This window comes from Orycteropus afer, unplaced genomic scaffold (genome assembly GCF_000298275.1).
Source record: "Orycteropus afer afer isolate SDZICR_OR568_19922 unplaced genomic scaffold, OryAfe1.0 scaffold00123, whole genome shotgun sequence".
Lineage (NCBI taxonomy): Eukaryota > Metazoa > Chordata > Mammalia > Tubulidentata > Orycteropodidae > Orycteropus > Orycteropus afer.
Window position 1 is genome coordinate 6,210,120 of NW_006921710.1, and position 22,694 is coordinate 6,232,813.

The following is a 22,694-nucleotide window of genomic DNA, read 5'->3' on the forward strand; positions in this document are numbered from 1 at the left end:
GCTTAAACCACACAGAATTGTGGTCCAGCCAAGTTGACACAGCTCCAACTATCACAGTCCACCCCTTGTCAACTTGGCAGTTGTACACATCTTCTTAACCATACATAATCTCTAAATAAGGACAATTATAAAGTCATATTTGGGCCTAACATGATATGCTAACACATGTACAACTGAAATGCATTAATCTTATTTACATTTCACAGTTCGTAACAGAAGGAAACAAAAATATTTGATGCACATATACAATGAAGAAATATAACCACCACAAACCACATTGTTGTCAAGTCAAATTCTGACTCACAGAGACCCTATAGGACAGAGTAGAACTGTCCCATAGGGTTTCCAAGGCTGTAAATCTTTATGGAAGCAAAGTAAAGCAATCCCACTGCGTCGAGTTGATTCTGACTCATAGTGACTCTACAGGACAGAGAAGAACTACCCTGTAAGGTTTCCAAGGTTGTAAATCTTTACATCTTTCTCCCACGGAGTAGTCAATGAGTTTGAACTGTTAACCTTTTGGTTGCCAGCCACCTTAACCACCATGCCACCAGAACTCCTTTATGAAAACAGACTGCCACATTTTTCTCCTGTGGAATGACTGGTAGGTTCAAAGTGCTCACCTTTCGATTAGCAGTGAGTGTTTAATAACTGTGCCACCACATATTTTTGAGAGACACAATTCAGTCCATAACATACACAAATCTCTCTGGTATTCTTTGCTTTCAGCCAAGATCCACCTGACATGTTCTATATGTGTTGGGGTCAACTTGATGACTAATGATAATCATGTGGCAGGCTCTGAACTGGACATGGGGACATCACGGGTAAAGAGTCAGCCCCTGTGAAGCCCGTGGTGTAATGGGAGAGATAGGTAAACAGAATCAGGAGAGTGTGTTCAGGGCCTGATAAGGTAAGGATACTCTAAGAGCCTCTGATTTTATCCTCCAGTGATTCTATTATTCCTCCTCGACTCTTTTCCCACATCTAATTCAGTGCTTAGTGCTTATGGTCACTTAGCTTCCAACGTCAAAAGCCTGGTAGCATTCAATTTAATTTAAAGCACAAGGAAATTCTTTATATTCAAAAGGTTGTAACTCCATGCTGGGCTCCTTTAGCCTTGACCATGACTTTGAGTAACTATTACTATTGCTCAACAAGTGGTCAGCTCTTCCTCTAAAACATGCTGTGATAGTTAATAGTATGTGTGGGCTGGGCCTGGTTTTGAGTGGCTGGGCAGCTGGACATAGTTATTCCCCGTGATGAGACTGGTAATCAACTCCATGGTGGAGTCGACTGGAGCAGCTGAGTAGCTGTTTTAGGGATGTGATTTGCTTCCAGCATATAAGAAGACAACTTTGAGAAAGGTCTCTGAGCTTTTTGGCACAATTGGACCCTGCATGTAGCTAAGTCATCGGTCAGCAGCCTGCCATGGTTGCCTGCCAAACTTGGGACTGTTTTGGAACTTGAACTAGTGGCCTTCTATGTTGCTTGGTAATCGTGGGACTGTGCCATCTTGTTGTCAGCCTTGGGTTTGTCAGCCTCAGCAGCCAGCAGCAGCCTGAGAAGCTTCCAGCCTCAGTGGGCCAGGAGCACAAGGCAGAACTGAAGCCCAAGGTTGAGGTGCTTTCACCCAGCACCTAGAAGTGGCACTTTGAACCCAGATTTCTGGCCTCCTAAACTGTTAAGAGAATAAATCCCTGTTTGTTAAAGCTATCCCATGTGTGATATTCCTTTAAAGTGGCACTGGAGAACCAAAACACATGCCCTCTAAAATATGTCCCTCTTCTCTTCCTATTGCTCGGTCTCCATCCTGGTCTGAGCAACCAGAGTCTCCTGCTGGAATGGCTGGAATGGCCTCCTCACCTGTCTGCCTTCTGTTCTTGGCCCCTATCAATCAATCCATTCTCTGCACAGCTGAGAAAGCTGGAGGGCGCTTCTGAGAATGTATTTGGGACCTTGTCATTCCCCTGCTTACATCTTCCAATGGCCTCCCTGCAGACTTAGAATAAAAATCTAAACTCCTCCTAGGCTCACAAAGGCCTACATGAGCAGGCCTCTGCTCACCCCATCCCTTTTTCTACCTCTTACTCATTCTACTTCCATCACACAGAGTTCCCCAAACGTGCCAGTTTGTGCGTTTTCCACCAGAGCTTCGTGAGCCTGGTCGCTTGGTCTTGACTGAGCTGATACTCAGAGGTCTCCCCTGACCAGTCTGTCTAAATCAGGAGTCCTGCCCCAATCATTCCCACTCACATTTTCCCAGATTTCCTTCTCCAGACCACCTGTCTGAGATTATCTTGTTCAGTACTGGTTTCCTTAAGTCTGTCTAGGGTCTCTAGGTGGTAGGACTAGACAGGCTTGGGAATTTAGGGCAGCTGGGGGAAGTGCAAGTGCTGGGCTGGAGCTTCCTGCTCGCCACTTGCTCAGATCTCTGCGTCCCTCCAGGCTGAGCTTTTCACAGGCACAGTCTCTTGAAGTCCTTACAACACTCTGGAAAGATCAGTATTACTATTCCCATTTTACAGGGAGAAGAAACTGTGGTTAAGAGAAGGAAAAAGTTTGTGTGACCTAGGCAGTCAATGGCGTGTCAGCCAGATGTCAAACCCAGCTCTGTTGGCTCTAGGGCAGGTGGTGCCAGCCATACGATGACAACTCAGCTCCGAGCCTCAGTGTCCCAAACGAAGGCCACACTGCCCATACACAGCAAAGCCAGAGCTCTCTACACAGGCCTGTCTTACCCCAAATCCAGTGTTTTGCTCTGGTACCACTTCTCTCTCTCTGATAAGTGAAGGGAAATTTCCTGGGTTCCCATCCCACAGGCTGTGGGGAGATAAATGCCCCACCCTTGCTAAGCCTGGTAGTCAGGCCTGTTTTGCTTCCTGTTGGGGTGGCCTGAGGTTATTCATGGTCACAGTGGAGGACTCAGTCAGGCCTCAGGACATCCTTGGCTAGTTCCTTCCTCTGAAATCCTCTCCTGGGGTGAGGTAGCCACAGACTTTTGTCCCGTGGAGCAAGCAGGCTCAGCGATGGTTAGTGGGAGTGTGGGCACATAGTTCAGCAGTCTAGAAACTGCACTCCAGGGCCAAGGCCTTAGTGAAATGATTTAAACTCTCCAAGTCAATTTCCCTGTCTGCAAATGGGGATAAACAGCAGTGTTGGGAGCTGCTATGATAATTTTTTTCCCATCTGGACTCAAGTTTCTAATTTCTTCCTACTTCCCTCTTTCAGTTTTCCCAGCCATAAAATGAGTGGTGATCCGTGCTTCTTTCCAGCTTGTCTCATCATTTAGAAAACGGGGGGGAGGGGGGGAACCTAGGAAAACTGAAAGAGGGAAGTAGGAAGAAATTAAAAACCTGAGTCCTTGGTTATATGTTCTGACTTAAGTCATCCCTAAACTCAGTTAGATCTGCCTCTGAATGCTGCTGAGATCCATCCTCTCATTTTCCTCCAATGCTAACCTTCTATCATCCTCATGCCTAGATCACAAGTGGCCTCTCACACCTGTATCTGTTTCCCATCTTTCCTCTACACCACCTACAGCCAGAGGAAGTTTCTTACAATGAAAATCAAAACTGACGTATCACTGACCTGCTTAAAACCTGTCAGTGAACCCTCAGTGCCTTGGCAAAATTTAAACTCCTTATTTTGGCCTACATATGGCTGCTGCCAGCCTTTCCAGTCTCCTATCTCACCTCTCTCAAGTAACAATGCAGCCATCTGGTACTTGAAAGTTTCTGTGGGCACTGCGTTTTCTCTGGCCGACAGCTCTCTGCCTGGATCCCGCTTGCATCCTGCGGGTGGCTTAGGTCATTTGGTCACTTCATGTAAGAAGCCTTCTCTCTGAGCACCCTGTCTCCCCCTCAGATCCCTCCTTTGAACTCCACTTGACTCTTTTCTGTCCACTATTTCAGCTCTTATCCACCGGCTTGGTGAAGGCAGACCTGCGGGGCTCATGCTAGGTCCCAGAGCCTGGCTCAGAGCAGATTACTTGCTAAATACTTGGTGACTGCATAAATGAACTACAGTCTGTCGAGGGCCTTCTTTGTGCCAGGCTTGGGAGGTCCGAGGCTCTGGAGACAGTCCCTGCCTACAGAGCAGTTAATCCAACGGGTGGGGTGGGGTGGACCAGCCATAACTAGGCAAGAAACTGAACGACAACAGAAGGGTTAGATAACAGCTTAGGATGAAAGAAGCTGGGTCACAAGGTTCAAGTCACCCCCTTGGCGAAACCTTTTCAGACACTTCTCAGTGTTGAGAAGTAGAGATTCAGAGGTGGAACACCTGGGTCTAGTCCCAGTTAACCCTCGCGTGTCAGCCGTCTGAGATAATGGGACTCACTATCTCCCAGGCCTGATTTGGTGTTCAACGAGCCCAAGTCTAGAGGAATACTGGAAGGCTGTTCCAGGGAGAGTTTTCAAATGGTTTCTCCTCCTCATTGTTTCTTTTCTTCTCGCGCTCTTCTCCTTGCCCAGGCAGCTCCGGCTCCCCGCCCCGCGACCCCCCACTGCCTTCTCCGGGGGGGGGGGGCTCTTTCCCTCCGCCCCGGAGGAGGCGGATACAGCTGCCCAGCTCACCAATCCAAGACACTTAGCCACCTCTGCCTTCCCCCCACGGTCCCGCCTCTTGCCGCCGTCCGCCAATCCCGGCAGGGACGCCTCTCCGCACCCACCCCACCCGGCTGCCCAATCGCGGGCGGGCTGGGCCGCCGGCGCCCCGCCCCTCCCACTCTCGGCCGCGGCTCCGTGGGCGGCCGCAGAAGGAGTCTGCATTCTCTCAGCTGCGCCTCGCAGCGTTGGGCTCGAGCGGGCGCCGGCGGTGACGTAGGGAGCGCTGGGCAGAGGCGGCGGGCAAGGCAGGCGCCACTGGCCGGGCCAGAGTGGTGCCTCAGTTCCCGCCAGGGCCCGGGGCGCGGGATCTAGGACCGAAGAGGAAACAAACGGCTGCCTGGGGCTGGGCCGGGTGCCCGCCCGGAGGAGGCCGACGGCCGGACGTTGCCGGCCTGAGCGCGGACGCCGGACCCAAGACACCGGCACAGAGCGCCTCCAACGTGTCTCCTGGAGAGCCCCTCGCCCCCCCCCCCCGAGCTCCCTGCCGCCCCCTGTGGGTGCCCTCAGCCTCCCCCTGGACTCACCTGCGCAGGCCGCCTGGTATCCAGGTGCGGGGGCGTGTGCGCGGCAGGGGTGCCTCCCCTAGCCGCCAGCGGGGCGGGGGCGGGGCCGGTCTCCGCCCTCAGCCTCACGGGTATGCCAGCAGCTTTCAGTCTCACCGGTCCGCCCGCCGCGCCTAGTCGCGCGAAGTGAGCTCCTAGGGGACCGCGGTTCGGGATGCTGCCCGCCAGAGCGGCCGCTCGCGCACCGCCCGCCACCCCTGCCCTTGCCTCATGGGCCATGTCCCGCTGTTTACATGCCGGTGAAGCCCCCGGCCGCTCCGAGCCCCTCCGAGCCCCGGCCCCTCGAGGGTGAAGCCAGCTGGCCTGCGAACTGGACTGGACTCTCAGACCCCCACTAGTTCTGCCGCCTCCGCCACCTCCTGGGAGATACCTGGTGTTTTGAGGAGGGGGTGTGGTATAGGAAAAGGAATCCTGGGGATTTCTGCCTCTCTTTTTTGTTGGCCTTTGGGGCTTCTGACTCAGGGAACTCGCCCATGGCTTTCTTGATGAAGAAGAAGAAATTCAAATTCCAAACCACTTTTACCCTGGAGGAGCTGACTGCGGTCCCCTTCGTGAATGGGGTCCTCTTTTGCAAGGTCCGGCTGCTGGATGGCGGGGATTTTGTCAGCTTGTCGTCAAGGTAGGCGCTAGAGGCGATCATTGGCCCCTCTGGAAGCCTGATGCCTGCAGTGGAGTGGAGTGATGAGCGAAACACAGCCACTTGGCAAGAGTGAAAGCGCCCCTTTAGGGGCCAGGGAGAGTCCTGGGAATTGTGTGTGTGTGTGTGTGTGTGTGTATACGCGCGCGCGCGTGCACAAAGCTGGACTGGCCGATTGGGAGGCTGCACCTGAAGAAGTTGGCAGGGTATTTGGCTGCAGGTGACCATCCCAATATTTGGGGGTGTATTTTTTCCGCCGTGACTTGGGGCCCTGCATGCACCTTTCAGTGTATCTCAGTATACCTATTCTACAGACTTGCCATGAGCCGATGAGCCCAGTGGAGTTTGTGCTTTTAGAGGGTTGGGGGAGAGGGGTGTCCCAGGCCACCTGTAACCCAGGTTGCCTTCACACCCCATCTGGCCACTTGAGCTGTCATATGATTTACAGTCTTTGCCAGCCACAGGTTGCCCGGCACTCTCCAGAGGCTGGGAAAGCCGCCACGGGTGGCTGGAGGGAGGTGGCTAGATTTTGGCCCTCCCAGGCCCCTTTGAGTGACTGTCCCCTTCTGGCTGGAGCTGGGCTGCTTTGCATTGCAAATGCTCTTGTAGAGGAGGCTGCTGCCTGCTCTAAAAGAGGCTCCTTCAAGTTGGGTTTTGTGTCCCTCCCCATCTGGGCAGGTCCAGCTGCCCAGCTTATTGCTGAACGTGACAGTTCCCAGACTATGCTCATCTGGCTGAACCTCCCCCTCTCCCTACTCGCGTCAGGGTCCCATAGCTCTGGCCTACTCAGGAGAGAGCCTTGGAATCTAACAGATGGGAGTTCAGTCCTGGCTCTCTCACTCTCTGGGACTCAGTTTCCTCTTTTGGAAAATGGATCTAATACAAGCCCTTTCTCAGCGGTGGTTTCGGTGAAAGAGAGTGCAATGCAGGGCCTGGCCCAATCCCTGGGACATCCTTGTTCCCTTGCATGGTGTGTCCCTTTGCTCCTTCAGGCCTCCTTGTGGGTTCAGTTAGCCAGAGCTGCCTTATTATTCAAGGATGAGGGTGCATGCTGTAGAGCAGGAAACTGAAGCCCAGAGGGAGGAAGTAAGTGGCTTGCCAGGGACCTTGCAGGTGGCAGTTACAACCTAACTTGGCCTGTTGGATGAATCCGAAGGTTGAAAGTACTGCTGGAGGAAGGGAGACGAGCGAGTGGCCTAATCCAAATTTAGGATTCTCGGGTGTGGACAGGATGGGATGCCTTTTCTGTGTGCTTTGGCCACTGCAGCCTGGAGGCTCCTTGCTCTGCTGGGAGCCCCTTATCTGAGGAACTTTGAACAGGCTGCCCTTCTCAGCGGGGGTAGGGACTGTTGGCAGCTGCTGGGAAGTCAGCTATCTGCAGCCACCCACACGGGCCCAAGGTTTCTGGGAGAGGGCTGTGCCCAGAACGAGGGCCTAGAGTCCACCATTCACTGGCTGCGTGACCTTGGGCAAATTACTTAGCCTCTCTGATTCTAAGAGCCAGCATTTATGGATGGTATGCTCCCCATTTTACAACTTCTCACTTAACCCCTTGACTATGCTGTGGAGCAGGAATAATATTATTACCCTCATTTTATGGAAATGGACACTGAGGCTTCGAGAGTTGATAGAGCCCAGATTCAAACTCAGGGTGTGCTTCTAACCACTACCCTGTTCTGCCTCTGAGTCTGTTTCCTTTTCTGTCAAATGGGGAAGTCATACCCATCCCAAGGGTTGTGAGGGGGAATGGATAATGCATGTACCATGTCTGGCCCAGGCAAAAAACTGCAGCATTTGTGCTTACTGTGGGCAGAGAGCCCAGGCCCCAGCCCCTCCCATGTCTTACAGGAAGCAGGTAGATTCTGCAGGGAGGCTGCATATGTGTTGAGGAGCAGGGACTTGGATACCACCAAAGGATTGATAACAAGCCCCAAACTAAGGTTTTTCTTGGCCTCCCAGGTCCTGGAGCCTCTGTTCCCCTACCTATAGGATTCTTCATCTACCCTAAACCTGCCCCTTCATCTGGGAAAATCTAGAAAGTTTCAGGCCTCGGTCCACAGCGTTTGGATTTCACTTCTGCCTCCCCTTCTCACTTGGCAAGGAGACACAGATTCCTTGAATCCAGCTGAGCCCAAACAGCCTCTCCCGTCCCTGATGAGGCTGAGGAGAGAAGAGCTGACATCAAATCCCCTGAGGCTGGGTACTTGGTCCTGCTAGGTACCTGTTTACTGCTGGGCGGGTGTGACCAGAGAGAGCAGACAGTGACATTGGGGACCTGAAGCTAGTTTTGAGCTCATTTGACTTTTTCTGGGGTCTGAGACTTAGCCTAAGAGAGAGTGATTTCTGGGTTCTTGCCTCTCCTTCCCCACACCCCATCCCGGCCTGTGGCTTGAGACCCCTGCCTCACAAGCCATCTCTCCAAACAGCCAACACCCTGTTGTTTTTGAGTTGGGTCCGGGCCAGATCCATCGGCGTATGTCCCCCAACCCAGAGACCCCAAAGATGGCCCAGAGACCCATTGGTGGCAGCATGGATAGCGTCAGAGCAGGGTCTTGGATACCACCAAGGGATTGATAACAAGCCCCAAACTAAGGTTTTTCTTGGCCTCCCAGGTCCTGGAGCCACACCTAGCTGGAGTGTCTCCCCTAGTTGGGTTCCATGACAACAGCTGGATACACAGCTCCGACTTGACCCGATTTGAGCAGGTAGAACGGGTGGTACATTGGGCTGTTCCTCAGCCTCTTTCTAAGGCCTCCTTACAAACAGTAATCCTCACGGTTGCCATGTTTTGAGTGCCCCTACTAGGGAGCTCTGGTAGCATAGTGGCTAAGACACTTGCCTGCTAACCAGACGGCTGGCGGTTCAAACCCACCAGCCACTCCTCGGAAGGAAGGTTGGGCAATCCTACTTCCGTAGTGATACTGCCTCGGAAACCCAAGGAGGGGTCGCTATGAGTCGGGGCCGACTCGACGGCACATAACAACAACAACAACTATGTGCCAGGTGCTATGCTAGTGGATTTGAAAATGATCTTTCCATTAATCCTTCAACCATATGGAGAGGCACTGAGGCCAGAGAGGTGAAGCCACATGCCAAAAGTTACCTAGCTAGTAGATAAATGGCAGAATGGGAAAAGTGATTTATGGTTAAGGACTTTGGATTGTGTTCTTGCTAAACACCAGGGGCTTGCTGAGCACCTCACACATATTGTCTATTGAGTCCTCTCAACCACCCCACGAGCTAATGGTATTATCTCATTTATAGCTGTGGAAACTGGGACCCAGAGAGTAACATGACTGGGCCTTGTCACACAGTTAGGGAGTCATGGGGGTATGATTTAAATGTGGGCAGGTCTGGACCAGAGCTCTGTGTTGCCTTGATGGCAGCGTGTCGGAAGTAGCTACAGACCCCCATGACATCCCCAGACTTTTTTTCCCGTGGATTGTGGTGGTATACAAAGCCGATTTGGAGAGATTGGAGGCACTGAGACAGATCTTTTAAAGTCCAAGGAAAGGGATCCCCAGGGCCGTGAGGTAGGGATGGAACTGAAGTCACTGCCATAGATTTGGGGTGTTTACCAGAGTTGCTGCCCTGGAGCCCTACCAGTCTGGTGTATCCAAATGGCATCCACCAGACTTTCCTCAGGGGTCCTTGGAGGGATGCAGAGGCCTCAGGCAAGTCTGGTGAGTCAGAAAGTGACAGGGCAGGTCCTGGTCTCTGCAGGACGTGCCAGGAGGCAGGCCTAAAGCCTCCAGGCACTCTGTCCAAGGCAGCTTCAGTCAGGAAGAATCCCAAAAATCCCGAGAAGTCTCTGCTCCTAGCTGGCACCGGTCCTTTGGCCTGCCCCATGCGTGTGGCTGGCAGTACCAGGAAAGGGAAGCGTGAGGGAGGAGCTGACTTAACTTGCAGTGAATCTTCTCTGGAGGAGATAAGCAGAGAGGATTTTCTCAGCCAACAGATGGCGAAACTGAGGCCCAGGGCAGAGAGGGACTTGCCCAATGGGTCAGTTTATAGGAGGCTCTAACAACATAGCTGGGTGGACTCTGGGTTGGCCCTGACCTCTATCCCCTGTGTCTCAGTACCCCTCTTTGTATAAAGGGGGCAATCTGGCCCAGAAAGAAAAGGGCCCCTCAGGTGGCTCTTCGTGCTCTATGCTGTGTGCCAGACCATCCAAAAAGCCTCCTGTTGACTTGATGCAGTCCCTTCTCCCCTCCTTTTTTTCTTTGGCAGCTTTGAATTCTCAGTTGGCTTTTCACTGGTTTTTTGGGGGGGACTACCTGTTGGCAGAATGTATGCCTGCTCTCAACACAGGTATGCCTGCCTGCCTTGTGCCTGGCCTTGTGCCGGCCAGGATGAGAAGCCTCTGAGGGATGCTGGGGATTCCTTGGGCATGAGGAAGGCTTTGGACAGGTCAGCACTGCAACTGGAGGCCCTGCACCTGGGCCTGGCCCCTGGGGATCCTGGGGCAATGTGGTCTTTTCTACATACCACAGGCTTGGCCAGGGCCTGTGCTTTTCCCACTCCCTCCTTCTTTGGAAAAAGCTGTAGAATGCCACTTGAAGTCACCATGATATGAGGCCTGCTTTCAGGCATGTCTCAGTGAGGAGCTGGACAAATGGTTCTGTCCCTTAGGGCTGAGGAGGTAAGGAGGGCATGTGAGGGGCAGTGGGACCACTGAGGAGAAGAGGGCATCCACTTTTTTTCACAGAGAAGGTCAGATGACCTGGGCTTTGGAGGCTGAGAATGTAGGAAGGGAGAATGTAGTAGGCAGTTGGTCCCAGTGGTCCCTGGTTAGTATACAAGAGGGGCTAGAGTAAATGAAGATGGAGAGTGGCCAGGCTCTGCAGGACTGTTCATGGCCTTGGGGGTCCTCCTGAGGGACAGGCAAGTGATATGGCCAAGTTTGACAAGTAGGACAGTGGCCCTTGGCTGTTTGTGGGAAGAAGATGCAGCAGGGCCTGACCTGTGCTCAGGCACAGTTGAAGTTGTTCTGGTGGGCAGTGCTGGCCTGGCCTGGCTGGGTGGTGGCAGGGGGTGGGGAGTGGGCAGGTTGGTTTCCTTGTCCTGAGGTGCTTGACATCATGCTGAGCAGTAGTAGTAGTTGTTGTCCTGTAGGTGCCAGGAAATGGAAGTTCAGAGGGTGCACAGTGGCCAGATGGAGCCAGAGTTTTGTTGACCTTCTTTCTTAGTTACCTAGTGCAGCTATGGCAGAAATACCATGAGTGGATGGATGGCTTTAAGAAATGGAAGTTTATTATGTCACAGTTTAGAGGCTGGAAGTCCGAATTCAGAGCACTGGCTCTAGGGGAGGGCTTTCTCAGCTCTGGAGGAGGTCCTTGTCTCCTCAGCTTCTGCTTCCTGGTTCCTTGGAGGTCTCTGTGTGTCGTGGCATCCTTCTCACTCCATCTCTCCTCTGCTCGATTGTTTAAGCTCTCTTATGTCTCAAAGATTGACTCAAAATAATCCTGCCTTGTTAATGTAACAAACACAGCCCACTCCCAAATGGGATTATAACCAGAGGCATAGAGATTGGGATTTACTATAGTATTTTGTGGGGACATAATTCAATCCATAAGGAGCCCTAGTGGTGCAGGGGTTAAGAACTTGGCTGCTAACCAAAAGGTTGGCAGTTCTAACCCAACAGCAGAAGAAAGATATAGCAGTCTACTTCCATAAAGATTTATAGCCTGGGAAACCCTGTGGGTCAGTTCTACTCTGTCCTAAAAGGCATGAGTTGGCATCGACTTGACAGCAATGGCTTTGGTTTTGATAATTCAATTCATAACACCTCCAAAAAGTTTTGGAGCCCATAAAAATCAGACTTCGTTTCTTTTGCTTTGGAAAGTCTGATGCTAGTGCCACGTGGCATCATATTGACTCGGGGATTCACAGCTGCTTCCTCTTGACTCCACTGCACATCTTTGGGTTCCCATCCATGCCCATTTCCCTTGTTTTAGTTGGTCCAGCCTGGCCCTCTAGGGCCCCTTTGAGAGATATTCCATGGGAATGGTAGGGCATAAGGAGGCAGAGTGACCTGTGGAGAGAAGTCCTGCTGCCAGGAGAATCAGGCAGGGCAAGGCGCCACCTTGGGCTGCTAGGCTATGGCACCAGGCCAAGTGCTGGCTCCCTGCAAGGTCAGACCGTGCTGCTGGTGGCCTTGGTGAGGCCTGAAGCTGTCCAGCCTGTGCCTGGCCTTGGTGTCTGCTCCTTGGACTCAGCTTTTGCTGCCAGCTGGCGACATCGTTGGCAGGTGCTACCTTGGCAGCCCCTGCCACCTGCCAGCTTGGCACCACCAGCAGCAGCCCTGACCTGAGGTGATCTGGCTCCATGGAGCCAAGGCTATCCCCCGAGGCCTGTTCTTTGCTTCTGGCTCTCCTGGGAGCTGCTCTGGCAGAGGGGTTCTTAGCAGCAACCAAACCTGTGGGCCCTGATTAGCCTGGAGTGACTGGGAGGCCAACCCTGGGCACCTTGGAGCCCTGCTCATTCAGTACCATAAGTGCTGACTTGTGTGCATTCGGGCAGCCCTGCCTAGGCTGGGAGAGCTGCTAGAGTGTCGGCTCGTGGGCTCGGGAGCCTGGGCACTTGGTACGTAGAGTCTGGTAATCGATATGTGGTAACCCCATGGCCACTCGCTCTGATGCTGGGGATAAGCAGTAATACCCTCCACAGTCACCGTAAAGAATCTGTCCTCATGTTACCAGGGAGCCACAGAAAGGTCTAAGCAGGGGAGAAACATCGTATTTGCTTAGAAAGAGACCTGAAACTCATGTTGGGTGAGGTGGGAGAGTATGCCTGGCAAATGCTTTGGATTGTGGGGAGACTAGACCTGCCCCTAGACACCTGGATGTACCCTATAACCTGAAGTCAGTCACTCCCCAGACCAGCTGATTCCCTGTGAGGTCAGACTGTGCTACTCGTGGCCTTGGTGTGGCCTGAAGCCACCCAGCCTGCGCCTGGCCTTAGTGTTTGCTTGGGACCTTTGGTGGTCTTTACTTTGAGCCTCTTTTGAGACTCAGGGCTTAGAATAGCTCTTGTGTGCAGGCCCAGAGTCATCCACCCTCCTGCCCTGCCCAGATGTCAGCTGGAAGCAGCCAGCCCACAGTCCTTTCTTCCACTTGACCCATTTCAGTGATTGCGAAGAAGGAGCCCCTGTGGAGGACTCTGGGTGCTCTGGAAAGAGTGAGTTTGGTTAAGCTGAGGGAGACAGTGAAGACACACAGTATGGTCTTGCTTCTGCCACGTTGGACAAGGGACTTAGCTCTTAACCCTTAGTGACCTACCCTGTGAAATGGGGCTGCTGGGACCTACCTCAGAATGTTCCTAGGAGAGGAAGTGAGATAATGCCTGTCAGACATCCAGCTCGGCTCTTGGCACATGGCACACACATCATACACACTACAGTAGTTCTCTGATCCTGCAGCTGAGTCATGGCGGTGGGCTGGATGGCACACTTCAGTGCCCCTCCATGGCAGCTGGCAGTTCCCTGTGGGCTAGAACTGACTGAAGTGCTGACTCTGTCTCGTGATCCCTCTGGGTGCTGCAGGGAAAGGGTCCTTCCTGCACGGGGCTCTCTGTTTTCCAGAGGGGTGGGAGTGGACAGGGAGCACGCCTGGTGTTTTAAGGGCTAGGGCTAGAGCTAAGGGTCCCCAGAATGTCCCTGCTCTTTTGCCCCCGTTGACTTGAACCTGCTGTGAAGGCATGCTCACCTACATGCTTCTGAAGTATGGAGCTCTCCACTGGGTTGGCCATGCTGGGCTGACCGGCCTGAAAAAGCTTCTGCCTGTAGGAGGGGGCCCTTGGCACAGGTGTCTCTGGGATCCACTCTGACAGCAGAAGACAGCTCCCCAAATTAGGTGGGGGCACTGGCTAGCACCCTGCTAAGGAAGTAGAGGAGTAGGTAAGAAAGCCAGGGCCCCTCAGTGGGCGGGAAGCCCTGCCCTGCTGGCCCTTGTCTCTGTTTCCATGGCCACCACCTCTTATGCTAGTTTTTGTGAGTTTTTTGCTTGTGCTCTTACTTATTCCTCAAGCTCCCTTCCCCCACTTCTTCTCTTGGCTGAACTCCTGCTCAGCCCAAGAGCCACCTCCTCTAGGAGGCCCTCCCTGGCCTCTTTTGGGCTTATTCACCCCCTGTGGGCCCACGTCTCAGGGCATTGCAATCCCTGGCCATGTCTTCTAGCTCCTTCCCCAGACTGTGGCCCCTTAGCAGCAATGACCTTCCTTGTCTTGGAGCTTCCTGTTGCAGGTCGATGCTGGAGCTGGGACTTTCCTTCCCTGGCTCAGAACCAGCGTGGGTGCTAATGATGGTGGACCGCCAGTTGCTGGGAGCCAAGCCCCTCCCTGCTCCTGGACCCTGAGGTGCCAGTCTGTGTCAGGAGCAGCCCTCGCCTGCATACTGGACAGCTGGGCACTCCCACAGGCTCAGAGGCCACCATTGAGAGGCGGCTGGCAGCACTGATGGGCTGTGTTGACACCCCTTGGCAGGAGTGGGGATGGTCATAGCCACATGCGGGAGGAGAGAGCTGTGGTCTGCATATGACGGTTGCTCACTTGCTCTGTGCCCGTGGCCAAGGGTCTTGCCTTCTCAGCCTCAGTGTCCTCTGTCAAATGGGGTGATTGTGACCAGAGATCAGGCCAGTAAAGTGCTCAGCACAGAGCCAGGCACCTGACAGCTCAAAACAGACTAAAGCCTGCCAAAGGAAGTGGTGGTGCTAGGGAGAAGGGGGCAGCTCAGTGCTTAAGGAGATAGAAATCTGGGTGCTCTTGGCACACGAGATGCCCTCACCTCCTCCCCACTTCCTCTCTGAGAGAAGCAAGCTCCCCATTCCCACTCTGTGACCCTTTCCTGCTACCTGCTGTGTGTGCCTGTGCTGGGCCCTGGGGACACAACACCTCCAGTGGGGGAGGCCCATGAATCACGTCATCCTCTAGTCTTTGCTTCGGTTTCGTGGTCATTGCTTTGGTGGCAGGCCCCAAGGAAGTGAATAGAGTACATTAGATGCAGGGTGGGAGAAAAACACCTCAGGTCAGAGCAAGAGCAGGGGCAGGAGAGCTGACGTGGGGATGGAGTGGGGTGGCCTGGACCTTATCCCAGTGGAGTTGTTGCTGTTGTTACGTGCCGTCGAGTCGGACCCGACTCATAGTGACCCCTCCTTGGGTTTCCGAGGCAGTATCACTACAGAAGTAGGATTGCCCAACCTTCCTTCCAAGGAGTGGCTGGTGGGTTTGAACCGCCAGCCTTCTGGTTAGCAGTCAAATGCCTTAGGCACTACGCTACCAGAGCTCCCATCCCAGTGGAGAGTAGAGTCAAATTCGTGTTTTCAAACCACCAAGGGCACAGATGGGATTGACTGAAGGGGAGGTGGTTATCAGCTGAGAGGAGCAGCTTCCCACTTCTGTTTTCATGGAATGAGTAAAAACAAAATTTGAGGCATGCTGCATGGCAGTGGGAATGGGCAAGCTGCTGCTACTCCCAGGAATGAATCTCACAAGCATAATGCTGCGTGAAAGAAGCTAGACAAGAGTGCACTCACTCATTGTATGATGTCATTTCTTATAAAAAGTTCAGAACCATCCTGATACAAACAAACATCCTGACACAAGTCAGGCTGCTGTTCTCCTTGTTAAAGAGGAGGTCATTACTGGAAGAGCCTTCTAGTGCCTAGAATGTTGGTGGTTCAATGGTAGAAGTCTTGCCTGCCATGCAGGACCTCAGGTGGCATAGTGCCTAAGGCAGTTGACTGCTGACCAGAAGCCTGGCGACTCAAACCCACCAGCCACTCCTCGGAAGGAAGATGGGGCAGTCTACTTCCGTAGAGATACCGCCTTGGAAACCCAGGGAGGGGTCATACGAGTCGGAGACACCTTGACGGCACACAACAACAACATGTGGGAGACCCAGGTTCAGTTCCTGGCCAGCGCACCTCATGCACGCCACCACTTGTCTGCCAGTTGAGGCTGTGTTTTGCTGTGATGCTGAACAGATTTCAGCAGAACTTCCAGACTACGAAGGAAGGTCAGGTGGACTAGGAGGAAAGGGCTGCCAATCTGCTTCTGAAAAATCAGCCGAGACCTGTGGATCAGGTGACCATGTGGATCACAGGGGCCAGCTACACAGCCGACAACAACATTCCGTTTCTTGGGGGATGGCTACATGGTATGTTCACTCTTAGAATCTTTTGAGCTGTGTACTGGTTGGTGTGTGCACGTGTCTGCCAAAAACAAACCTTGAGACTCCCCACACCTTTGGGTGGTATCTGGGAGTCAGATAAAAGTGTGGAACCTTCTAGAGCATTTGGAAACCTGGAAGGTCCTTGGGTCTTTTCCTGAGCCACATTGACCTGATAAGTATCACTCCTGCTTACAAGGCAGTAATTCATCTTGGCTGCTGCCGGCAGCCTTCTCGGGCTGGGTACTTTCCTTCTGCCTGTGGTGAAGTGCAGCTGAGACTCATGGGCTATGGGCCTTAGTGATTCAGAAGAAGGGCTCCTGAGGCTGCCGGACATGAGATCTCTTTGAGCATTGCTTTCCTCATCTGTGAAATGGGGTAATTCTTTCAAGATGTTTGGAGTAAATGAGTTAACACCTGCTTTGTACCCAGCAAGCACCTGGCACAAGTAAGTGTTGGCAGTGATTGGTATTAGTCCAGGGCAGTTATTGGAGAGGATCCAAGAATGGGAGGAGAGAGGAAAGGCCCATGTTTCTTCATCACTCCCTTTAATTGTTTCTCTTCTCTCTTGGCCTTGTTCAGACATTTAGCAAACATTTATGACTGGAGCCAGGACCCTGCCCTGGCCCTGTGCTGAGTGCTGGGCCCAGCAGTGATCCCTGCCCTTAGGGCCCATGGGTGGGGGAGACCATTAGACTCATCCACCTCCAGGAGAATTGAGGTATGTACAGCAGGGCAGGGGAGGCATTGGCTTCCTGCCTGCTCTGGCCTTGAATTCTCTCTGGGAACTGGCCTTTGCTCTCCCTGAGTGACAAGAGAAGTGGCCCTGGGCTCCCGAACCTCCCAGGGGTTACAGCTGGGACCTGAGCAAGGACAGACATGCTCAGTTTGGATACAAGAGTGTTAGGATGTCTTTCCATGTTCTGTGCAGGCCTGGCTAATTAAGTGAGTGCTCAGTGAATGTGTGTGGAGTAAGTAGAAGGCAGAGGTAGCAATTGACCCAGGGTCAGTCAGTGAGTCCTCAGGGGAGTCAGGTGTTGCAGGAGGAGGTGGAGGATCAGTGACTCAGGACCTCATGGTCCCTCCTGACCCGGAGCCCTTCCTCCTGTGGTTGGAATCTGCTGAAGACGGCCGGAAAAACAGGTCTGAGCCTGTGTCAGGCCCATGAGATGTGACTCTGGCCGAGTGGTCACCTCAGAAGTCCAGGGAGCCTCAGGGAATGCTGTGTGGATCAGTGGGAATACTTGGGTGGCACCTCCAGAGATGACTCTTGACCCCTTGGACTCTGCAGAGAGTGAGAGGATGTGGTCCACCCATGGCTGGGAGGCCTCTTTCCTGGATGTAGAGATGTCAGTGCAAGAAGGCTTTGGTACAGCCCTTGTTTGGGTGCAGGGGTGTGACAAACACTAATTTATACATCAGATATTGACTGGGCATGTGCCAGGTGACAGGTGCCCTCTGTGAGACAGGGGATGTAGTAGTGAGTGAGGCAAGGCCCTGCCTGCAGGGCCTGCACTCTCCGGGTTGGGGGGCCTTGTTCCATTTTACCATACTGTAACTGAGACCCCAAGAGGAGGTAATTTGTTCGATCTGCAGGAAGGGATGGGGATGCTCTTGGGATGGTATGGGTGGACACTTAGGGGCTTAGAGGTCAGGTACACCCCTATAACTTGAGTCTAGCCCCTTGAGGAACCGGGTTCCAGGGATGAGGCTTGCTCCCACCTCTCTCTCCCCTTTCTCCTCCAGTGGATCAAACACCAAGAGGCGTGAGTCAGCCAGGAGCAGCCTGGGCACACCTGGGTCACTTGCCTGCCCATTGCCCTGGGTGTCCCAACCAGAGGATCCCGGGCAGATTCAAGGTCTGTGGAAATATCCTGATCTATGGTCCTGACTTCGGAAGGAAGGTTGGGCAAACTACTTCCGTAGTGATACTGCCTTGGAAACCCAAGGAGGGGTTGCTATGAGTCGGGTCCGACTCCACGGCCCATAACAACAACAACAACATGGTCCTGATTGGAGGACTTGGTCAGAGGCTTTGTATGTCCAGCTTCCTATTGGACTAGCTATTTGAGGGACACACAGGCTACTCTCCAGTTGACTCCTGAGCATCTAGTCTTTGTCCTCTATTCAGTGTAATTAGGTGCCCACCCTGTATGTGCCAGGCCCTGTTCTCTCATTGGACCCACACAGCAACCCCAGGAGACAGGGCAGTGATGGAGCTCCAGAAAGATCAAGTTGTCTGGTGGATGGCAGAGCTGGGCCTTCAACCCCAGCCTCTCTGCTACCTGTGACTTTTGAGTGGGACTGCCGAGAGACTTGCAGGCTCAAGAAGGGAAGTTCCCTGAGCAGAGCCAACGCTGAAGCTCTGTGTTCTATGCATGTGGGTCCTGGGAGGGGAGCTACAACTGCAGCCTGAGATGATGCCAACTGTGACTTCTTTCTCTGAATTCCAGGGGCCTCTTGCCTGGCCTAGCCTCAGCGTGGGGGGCCAGTTTGGGGCTCTGGGGTCAGCCATGGGATCAAATCATGGCCCTGCTCTTTCCCAGTCATGAGAACTTGGGCAGGTGACTTCCTCATTCTGTGCCTCAGTTTCCTCACCTGTGACATGGGAAAGTGGTACCTACCTCCCAGAATTGGAGCGTGGATTTCCAGAGGTCAAGCCCTTGGCTCAGCACTTGATCCATAGTAAGTGCTCAGGAGGTGGGAAGCCAGTGTCATGACCTTTCACAATGTCTGTCTATTGGAAGCGTTCTTCCACTTCCCCCTCTGACCTGAGATTGACCTGGCTTGATCCCCACCAGCAGTAGGTCTTGACAAGTTTGCTCACCTCTTCCTGCCATTGAGACTCAGGGTGAAGCATCATGACAAAGGGAAGGGTCCACGGTCACAAATGTGAAAAATTTGCCTTGAGGCCACAACCCCCTGAGAATGGCTCACTGTCTTGGCAGATTTTCCCTCACTTCCGGTGTGACCTACCTGGACTCACTAAGTATTTTTCCCCAGCTGTGAAGTGGATGATGACCTGCTTGTAGGGAGTGAATGCTTGAGAAGCACCTGACATGTGGGAAGGTGCCTGGGAAGCAGGAACCAGGCTGGGCCATGTTGGTGGGTAAGCGGTACCACCATCGGGGTTCATGGGATTGGACCAGCACTTACTTTTACTTTGGATCTCTTCAATAGCCTGCTGTTCTCTCAGGCTGTAAGAGCAAGCAGGAATGACCACTGGCATCAACTGAGAGTAGCATTCATAGGCATTCCATGGGTGGTAGAGAACCTCGAGCTACCTGCTTAACTGACTCTCAGATGCAGAAGGCCTAACAGGCTGCAGCCTGTGTCTATAGAACAGAGATGCTGGCAGCTGCCTGCACTGGGGTTTTGAAGAGCACTGTCTCAAGATTATCTGCCTGGGAAGCAACAGAACTCAAACCCAAGTGTGTCTGGCTCCAGAACCCCTCCTCCTAACCCTGCCACTTCCCCATCAAGCACAAATGACCTAGCTAACCCCTTTTCCATCTTGGAGTTTTGCTGTCCACCTACTCCCTGCATCAGTCAGTCACTCACTGATGCCAACCTCTCCTCCCAGCCTATCTGCCAAACCCAAGCCACCCTCGAGACTCGCATTGGCAGAGAGAGAAGGGGTGTTGGGGCAGCCAGAGTGGCTTCTCTGAGCTCTCCAGTATTCAGAACAGAATGGTTTGGCTTCTAGGAACTTCATGCTACCTCATCACAGAAGGAGGGCCCTGGCCACGCCAGAACTGTAACAAGTTGCTGTCCCTGTGCATGGCCTTGACTTCCTGGCAGGAGCCAGAGGCTGCTGGGCTGCCACGTTGGCCGCGTCACCAGGATGGAGGCCCTTCTGCCCCGAAGCCCCTGGATGGACGCCTTGACTGGTCCCCGGGGTGGGCCCCTCCCCAGGCAGCTGTACTCTCCTCTTCGGGGAAGCACAGGCAGATGTTGTTAATTTAAATTGTTTCCTTATTAGACTCTCGCCTCTCCCAGCCTGGGCTTGGGCTGGGTTTCATCAGCCGGGAACCTTGATTGCATCATTGTGCCTGCTTGCTCTTCTAGGAACCTGGCCAAAGACTGAGACCAGGCCATCACAGAGTTGAAGTGGCTGAGGAGGTGCAGGCCCTCGAGGCCACCAGGACAGTGTTGCGGGGGCGGCGGCGGGGCACTGTGCTCCCAGCCAGGCGGGATAGCCCCTTGTGTCTTTTCTCTCTCTTTTTTTTTGTTTTTGGTGGTGGTGGTGGTGGCGGGCTCTTAGCAGGATGCCCAGCTCCCTGCATCAGAAGGGTGGAAGGGTCCTTCTGCCCCAGGACCCCCAGCAGTCGTTCTCAACTAGAGGTAATTTATTCCCCAAGGGGGTACATTTGACAGTGTCTAGAGACATTTTGGTTGTTGCAACTGGAGCTGTGCTACTGGCAGGATGCTGCTGAGTGCTCTGCCTTGTGCGGGGCAGTCTCCACAGTGAGAGTCAATGGTGCTAAGACCAAGAAGCTGTCCCACACAGTCTGTAGTCCTGATGGGGCCTGACAGTCTGAATGTCTGACAAGCTGTTGTTGTTGTCATGTGACATCAAGTCAGACCCGACTCATAGCGACCCCTGCTTGGGTTTCCAAGGCGGTATCACTACGGAAGTAGATTGCCCCACCTTCCTTCCGAGGAGTGGCTGGTGGGTTTGAACCGCCAGCCTTCTGGTTAGCAGTCAAGTGCTTTAGGCACTACGCTACCAAGGCTCCCTTTGGACAAGCTAGGGGATTTTTTTGTTTGCTCGCTCAAGTCTGAGAATCTCATCTTGTAGGACCTTGCTACCACCCTCTCTGCTGCTCATGGCTTTTAAAGTGGATGGAACACCTCCTGCTTGCCAGGCCAGGGCTCTGTGCTGGGCCTGCAATGGTGAATAAGACAGATGTATGGGTAGAGTACTTGCTATTGGACAGTTGGGAAGGTGTCGTGCTGAGGGTGGATGTAGGCTCATGCTGGAGCTCTGTTCCGTTCTTTGTCACAGAGCCTGGGCCGCTCCACTGATTTCACAGCTACCTCCTATCTGTATTCCTGCTCCTGTGACGACTCTGAGGACCCATTTGGTCCATGTAGTCCCTCTCAGCAAGGACCCTGTTGGCTTGACATCCTGGGGACTATGGGCAGTCTGTGGCCAGGAGGTAGCTTCTATGGCACTGGCCCTTGTTACTTGCATACTGGAGTCCCGGGAGTTCAAAGACTATAAGATCTTGTTGCACTTACTGGGCAGTGGCACTGAGTCAGGTGAGGGCCGGGTGCTGAGGATGTGACAGCAAGTCAGCTTGCAGGAACCACAGAAACTACTGGGGGCCCTCAATTTCCCCATCTGAGAAGCTGTGGAGGGTGGCTCACATCAGCTTGGCCTGCTAACGTTTGCAGCCTTCAAAGCCTCTTCAGCAGCCTTTAGATGCTGAGGACCCGGGGAGAAAACGTTTCCCTTCTCCAGGGTTCCCACTGTCTTCCTGCGTTTGAGGGGAGCCGGCGTGGAGAAAACAGTGAGGTGCAGAGATGAAGGTGCTGCCTAGTGTCAGGCCACCTCTGCTCAGCATCCATCCCTCTTTGACTTTGGGCCTGTCCAGTCCCCTCTCTGGGCCTCAGTTCCTCATCTGCAAAATAAGAATCATAATGGCATATACCCACATGGGATTGGAGTAGGAGTTGGTCATGTACATAAAACACGTGGCCCATAATTGTTCTTACTGTTCTTAATTAAAGCCCTTCAGCTGAGCAGGACCTTGGAGAAAGGAGTCTGGACATGGCATCGTGGAGTCATCCCAGCCACCCTGAGTGGTGGGCGTTATACCCCTTTCACAGGTGAAGAAGTTGAAACTCAATGAGAAGGGGTTTCCTCTGGATCACGTAGGCAGCCCCTAGTCTTCACTGGCCTGATCCTACCACCCTGGTCTTCTCTTAGCTCCTCCTAGGAGCCATCGCCTTCCTTCTGAGTCTTCCCTGAGCTGTTCCTACTGCCTAGAACATCCCTCTACCCAAATTGTCACTCAGCCAACTACCCTAAGTCTTGAGTTCCCACCTCTGCATCACCGTCCCCAGAACCTTCTCTGATAATGCCTGCAGACCAGATCAGATGCCTGCTTTGCTCAGCGTTCTCTTAACCCCCTTCTTTCTTGAGACTGGTGGCAGTTGTCATGAATTTCATGTGTAGATATGCTCATGTTGTATCCCTATATCCAGCTTGGGGCCTAGCTCAGAGCTGGCACCCACAGTAAGCCTTTGTGGCTGCATGATAGAGGCCCCAGTCAGGATTTGAGTCCAGGGCCCTGGGTCTCCCCACACCACCCAGCTCAGCCACCAAGGATGGGCCAGAGGGTGGTCAGGTCACTCACGTCTCCTTCCTGGGGCCAGGGGAGTTCTGTGGCTGAGGATGCTAGCCTGGTGGTGGTACTCCACTCTATTTCAGGACAGTCTAGAAATAGCTGAATTCTGCTACTGTGATCTGCAGTGGGTGGAGGGCTCACCCCACCACCAGCCCTCATCCTGCCTCTGGGTTTGGACGTCTAATTGTATATCTGAAAGCTAAAAATGAAAATCCCCTGAAGCTGCCCTGAAAACCAGTCTCTGTAATTACCTGTCCCCAGCAGCCTGGAGCTGGAGAATCACGCCCTGAAATCCCAGCTTAAGGAGAGCCAGAGTGTTGTTGTCTCTTTCCATGGGACACCCAGTCCTGCCAGCAGGTCCTG

General features: G+C 53.3%; 1 protein-coding gene across 1 annotated transcript in view; it reads left to right on the top strand.

Moving 5' to 3' along the window:
- The first annotated feature begins 5,646 nt into the window (after nt 1-5,646).
- The window catches only part of FAM102A (family with sequence similarity 102 member A), a 38,760-nt gene continuing 21,712 nt past the window's right edge, over nt 5,647-22,694 (top strand). The window contains exon 1 of the mRNA XM_007944294.1: nt 5,647-5,792. Within this exon, the coding sequence (XP_007942485.1) occupies nt 5,647-5,792 (146 nt within the window). The remainder of the gene's footprint in view (nt 5,793-22,694) is intronic.